This window comes from Prunus persica, chromosome G2 (genome assembly GCF_000346465.2).
Source record: "Prunus persica cultivar Lovell chromosome G2, Prunus_persica_NCBIv2, whole genome shotgun sequence".
NCBI classification, from domain to species: Eukaryota; Viridiplantae; Streptophyta; class Magnoliopsida; order Rosales; family Rosaceae; genus Prunus; species Prunus persica.
This window is the reverse complement of record NC_034010.1, coordinates 21,225,097-21,231,521: the sequence shown is the minus strand read 5'-3', so window position 1 is coordinate 21,231,521 and position 6,425 is coordinate 21,225,097. Positions and strand designations below refer to the sequence as shown.

The 6,425-nt window shown below is 38.1% G+C and overlaps 1 protein-coding gene across 1 annotated transcript; it reads right to left on the bottom strand.

The window, feature by feature from the left end:
* LOC18785421 lies at window positions 1-4,462 on the bottom strand. Its single transcript, XM_020557398.1, has 9 exons — window positions 4,258-4,462; window positions 3,913-4,159; window positions 3,315-3,389; window positions 2,573-3,121; window positions 2,354-2,466; window positions 1,914-2,018; window positions 1,569-1,815; window positions 897-971; window positions 1-709 (listed from the first exon to the last, which is right to left on the bottom strand). Exons 1-9 carry the CDS (start codon window positions 4,275-4,277, stop codon window positions 155-157), a joined length of 1,986 nt encoding a protein of 661 aa, XP_020412987.1. The 5' UTR covers window positions 4,278-4,462; the 3' UTR covers window positions 1-154.

Sequence of the window (6,425 nt, the reverse complement as noted above, 5' to 3'; positions counted from 1 at the left end):
TAGATAAAACATCATATATGCCATCCTCTTATTGAATGTAGAAAGAACGTCAAAAGGATCTGTTGGTGTCCAAAATACTTAAAATTACATTACAGTACAAGATGTTGCCCAATAAGCGAATCGTATTAAATTTGCATAAATGGATCTTCTTCAATCAAAGATCCGACACTTCATTGTGAACAAAGAAGGAGCCAGTAGGGCCATCATTGGGCAGCAATGCTAACTTCATAACCCTTGCAGCCCCTTCTTCGACAGGTAGGACACCGACATTGTAGTTTATATCTGTTTTGACAAAGCCCGGGCAGACTGAATTGATACGAAAATTGAGGTACTTCTTTGCTAAAATCCTTGTATATGCGTTCAGTGCTGCTTTTGAGACTGTATAGGCAGGCATAGAAGAAGGCCAGCCCTTCCTTTCAAGTGAACCCTCCTTGAAGTCTTTTAGAAGCTCGGTCAGTACCTCATCTACTCTCTCTTCTGTTAGGTTTTCAGCATCAGTAAAAACTCCTCTAGCCCGATCGCTTGGTATCTTCTCTAACTTCCCCATGGAAGATGAAACATTAACAATTCTCGGTGAGTCAGAAAACTGGAGGAGTGGGATAAGTGCTTCAGCTGTTCTTTTAGCACCATAATAGTTTATTTGCAAGCATTCTTCTGTTAACTCATAAGTTTCAGTCATTAGTTTACTCAAATCAACTTCTCCTCTTTCCTGTATCAGTAAAAGCAAACTTATTATTAAGGTGCCTATTGCCCACCACTTACACACCCACCCAAAACAAGAAAAATGTTGATTAAAGTTTGCCAAACCACAGATCAGTTTATATTCTAACTTTGTCACATTCATTGAAGCTTTTAGTTTTTGATAGCTATTGATAAAAATTATGCAAAAAACTTACCATGGCACCAGAGGCTACAGCAGCTTTTAAAGCATCACCATCTACTATACTTCCACCAATCCCTGCATTGTTCACCTGTGCAGAGTCCAACTGTTTCACTATCTGTTTTCTTTTAGCAAAGAAAAGAACAGACATGTTTTTATAGAAAATGAAATGAAAAGAAAGTTGATACAACCATACTGTTTCACTGTCTGTTTCACTATCTGATTACTCTGACAATCTCTTTGTTGTTACAACCATACTATTACCAACCATAAAGGCCAATCCCTTTAAAGAAGCACAATAATTATGCTACTTTGCCAAACCCCTCAACTCCAGCCACTGATCTTACTAGGGTACTTGTAAATTGTACAGAAAGGGATTATATCATATATGAAAAGATTCCAAGAAACAAAAACAGAGTGGCAGACATAGAGTTAGATTTGAAAGTAAAACCTTCCACAACTGGTAGTTATGTGAAACTTGTTTTGTTCTTCAAAAAGCCTAGGACTTCTAATTATTTCAAAGATTAACTTCTTGATGATATTATTAAGCTAGTATTACTTGGTTTGCCGTTTTTATTCTCCAATGCCATATTTCTTCTCCTTCCACTAAATCGCATTTGGATTACGAGTTGGATTCAAAAGACAGAAACTTTTTTGAAGAAACCTGCAGCTATGATCATATATATACCAAGATATCGAGTTTCCCAAACTGGATTTTGATGAAGTTTGCCAAGGAAGCAACAGTAGCAGGGTTAGCTACATCAAGTTGATGAAAAACCACTTGACCAGAGAGGCCAGACTCTTTGAGTTTCTCAACAGCTTCAAGACCCCTCTTCTCATCTCGGGCAGTTAAGACTACGGTGAACCCCTTTGAGGCCAACTGCCTGACAGTTTCCAATCCTATGCCTTTGTTTGCTCCAGTAACAACTGCATACCTAAGAAAACACAAACACCAATTTCATAGAAACAAAAACAATTAAAGGGATTGGAAATCGGACAAGGAAACAAAGCATAAAGAAGTCTAAAGTGCTACCTCTTTGTTACTTCTGCCATTGATAGATTCGAAACGGGACGGTCTGTGAAAATTGAGACGTGTATTAAACAGCAAGAGCCTTCTTTTCTTTTATAATGAAATGTTCTTCAAAAGCCCTTGAATTCTGGGAATCATATTCAGATAAATAATGGGGGCGTGGTGACGCAAGTGCTCACGTTGTTGAAGAATTTTGGTGGTGGCAGTGGCAAGCAGTTTCGCATGCAAGACTTTCAGCCCAGAAAATTTCTAATTGACTAATAATATCCTTGTACAAACATGGATATTAATTTACTTGTGACAACTTTCACCTTTTGATAGGAAAAAATCTTAAATAAAACCGCCGCACCGGTAGCAGTGTAGCACACTTAAATAAGGGTGAGAGTCCTCTGAATGTGGGTCTTGACTCTTTGTGAGTGTGATTTCGCAAGCGGCTGCCTTACCCAAGACTCTCTCCCCTTGATTGGAACAAGGAGAATGCTACTTCGTCAAACCCCTTAATTCCAGCCACTGATCTTTCTAGGGTACTTGGTACGTGTACACAATAAGCATGATCCTTCAATCAATATACATACCAAAATACTTAAAATTACATTACAGTACAAGATATTGCCCAATAAGCGAATCGTATTAAATTTGCATAAATGGATCATCTTCAATCAAAAATCTGACACTTCATTGTGAACAAAGAAGGAGCCAGTAGGGCCATCATTGGGCAGCAATGCAAACTTCGCAACCCTGGCACCACCTTCTTCGACAGGCAAGACGCCAACATTGCAGTTCATATCTGTTTTGACAAAGCCAGGGCAGACCGAATTGATGCGAAAATTGAGGTACTTCTTTGCTAGAATCCTTGTATATGCGTTCAGTGCTGCTTTTGAGACTATGTAGGCAGGCATAGAGGGCCAGCCCTTACTTTCAAGTGAACCCTCCTTGAAATCTTTTAGAAGCTCAGTCAGTACCTCATCTACTCTCTCTTCTGTTAGGTTTTCGGCATCAGTAAAAACTCCTTTAGCCCAATCGTTTGGTATGTTTTTTAACTTCCCCGCGCCAGACGAAACATTAACAATTCTCGGTGAGTCAGATAACTGGAGGAGTGGGATAAGTGCTTCAGCTGTTCTTTTAGCACCATAATAGTTTATTTGCAAGCATTCTTCTGCGAACTCATAAGTTTCAGTCACTAGTTTACTCAAATCAACTCCTCCTCTTTCCTGTATCAGCAAAAACAAACTTATTATTATGGTGCCTATTGCCCACCACTTACACAACACTCCAAACAAGAAAAATGTTGATTAAAGTTTGCCAAACCACAGATCAGTTTAAATTCTCACTTTGGCACATACATTGAAGCTTTTTTTAGTTTTTGATAGCTAGCTATTGATAAAAATTATGCAAAAGACTTACCGCAGCACCAGAGGCTATTACATCTTTAAAAGCATCACCATCTAATATGCTTCCAAAAATCCCTGCATTGTTCACCTGTGCAGAGTCCCAACTGTTTCACTTTCTGTTTTCTTTTAGTAAAGAAAAGAACAGATTTTTTTTTATAGAAAACGAAATGAAAAGAAAGTTGATAGATCCTCTGAGTACTCTGACAATCTCTCTATTTTTACAACCATACCAACCATAAAGGCCAATGCCTTGAAAGAAGCACAGTAATTATGTTACTTTGCCAAACCCCTTAATTCCAGCCACTGATCTTTCTAGGATACTTGTAAATTGTACAGAAAGGGATTTAAAAGTAAAATCTTCCACAACTGGTAGTTATGTGAAACTTGTTTTGTTATTCAAAAACCCTAAGACTTCTAATTATTTCAAAGATTAACTTGTTGATGATATTATTACGCTAGTTATTACTTGGTTTGCTATTTTTATTCTCCAATTTCATTTTCTATATGATTCCATATTTCATCTCCTTCAATTAAATCGCGTTCGGATTAAGAGTTCAATTCAAAAGACGTAAACTTTTTCAAGAAACCTGCAGCTATGATCATATACATACCAAGATATCGAGTTTCCCAAACTGGGTTTTGATGAAGTCTGCCAAGGAAGCAACAGTAGCAGGGTTAGCTACATCAAGTTGATGAAAAACCACTTGACCAGAGAGGCCAGACTCTTTGAGTTTCTCAACAGCTTCAAGACCCCTCTTCTCATCTCGGGCAGTTAAGACTACGGTGAACCCCTTTGAGGCCAACTGCCTGACAGTTTCCAATCCTATGCCTTTGTTTGCTCCAGTAACAACTGCATACCTAAGAAAACACAAACACCAATTTCATAGAAACAAAAACAATTAAAGGGATTGGAAATCGGACAAGGAAACAAAGCATAAAGAAGTCTAAAGGGCTACCTCTTTGTTGCTTCTGCCATTGATAGATTCGAAACGGGACGGCCTGTGAGAATTGAGATGTGTATTAAACAGAAGGAGAGCCTTCTTTTCTTTTATAGTGAAATGTTCTTGGAAGGCCTTTGAATTTTGAGGTTCATATTCAAATAAATAATAAGAAGTAGAAAATTGTTGATTATGTTGTAAAGGATGTAGATGGAGCCCACACAAAGAAAATAAGAAAATGATAGTCAAAAGGAAAATGATGATGTTGGGAGAAGAAGACTTTGGAGATGCATATGAAGCCACCCAATTTGCCTATAAATAGGCTTGCTCATTCAGTTGTAGAATACGGTATCCAAAGAAAAAATAGTGAGAGAGAAATTTGAGAGTGTGAGAGCTTTATCTTAAAAGAGTTTTATCAGAGCGAGAAAGTTCTGTCAGTGTAAAAACCACAAGAGCAAATACAATCCTACTCAATGCGAAAACAAAGTGAGAAGGATCATTCACCTCTAAAGTATTGCAAATCAAATGCCAGATGAATTCAATGATGCAACAAATGTGACAAAATCACATATCCTATCCCAGCTGCAAATGCACCTGCAAGGATTGATGTCCAACTGGACAAAACAATGTGCCAACAAATTATTCATCTATTGCATGTCTGAAGCGTGGTAGACCACTAAGCTCAAAGGATTCAGTCTCTCGAAAAAGGAAGTGGATGGCAAAAATGAATCCAAATGAAATAAATGGAGAGCACATAATTCATAATACAAATGCCCCCAAAGAGGTACAGGTACAGGTGTCAAACGGTCGGGCCGGACCGGCCCATTTAATTTATTGGGTTGTGTCGTGCCGGCCCATTTAGTAAAATCATTTATCCCAGCCCGACCCAAAGCCCATGTCCATATTGAAACAGGCCGGGCCGAGCTTGTGCCGTGCCCGTGCTCGTGCTCGTGCTCGTGCCATACTCGGGCCTAAGAACCAATCCATTTAATTTGAATTTTTTTCACTGGATTTTTTTTTTCCACTAGATAATTCAAATTATAAACATTAAAAATATAATTGGAGGCAAGAAATGATAAACTATTTGAAAACATTAATCAATCAAACATCCAAACAATATGAAATGGCGAGGGCAAAAAGTGTCCAACTTCACAAAGTCCACTTCAACTTTTCATTTTTAAACAACTTATTATTTTATATGTGAAAAAATGTCTTGCTTTGATTATAACAAAAACGTATATGTCATATGTACTGATTAGATATCAAGTCCAATGTTATTTAATTAATTTGTAGTTGATATGTTTAATTAATTAAGGACCCAAGTAATTTCTCTAAAATGAAAGAAATCAAATATATATTTATGATTAAAATATATATATATATATATATATAAACAATGACATTATATGTCAAATTATTGCATTTTGACTTTTGAGAAAGAAAAAAATGTTAAGTGGGCCGTGGTTGGGCTCGTGCCGTGCTTGAAGCGTGCTCGGGCCAAGCCCGGCCTATGTCGGGCCATGGGCCGGTCCAGTCCATTGGATCTCATTTTTTGATCCCGACCCGCCTAAGTTTTCATGCCGTGCCGAACATGGCCCAATAATATTCGTGCTCGTGCAGTGTCGTGCCTCATTTAAACGGGCTGGGCTCGTGCCATGCTGGGCCGGCCCGTCCCGTTTGACACCTCTAAGTACATGTACTTCCTAAAAGGGAATGTGTCCTTGGTGAGACAAGCGCCCCTAAAGTAGCAGAGGTACCTGAAAGTCAAGAATTCTCCATAAATTATACATCCACTAATGAATTGTGGAATAGAAATGAGATGATCATCGATGATATATTTGCATTCTAAGTGGCTACTGAGATCATAAAAGATGATGATGTTGAGCCTTACTCCATTGATGAATGCACACAGAGACAAGATTGGCCTAAGTGGAAAGATGCAATCCATGCATAATTAAATTATTTGGGAAAAATGAGTGTTTTTGGACCTATTGTTCCAACTCCAACCAATGTGAACCCTGTAGGTTACAAGTGGGTATTTACAAGAAAGTGCAATGAGAAAAATGAGATTGCAAGGTATAAAGTACGACTCGTTGCGCAAGGTTTTTCACAAAGGCCTGGAATTGATTATGTGGAAACATATTCTCCCGTAATAGACACAATTACGTTTCGTTACTTAATAAGTT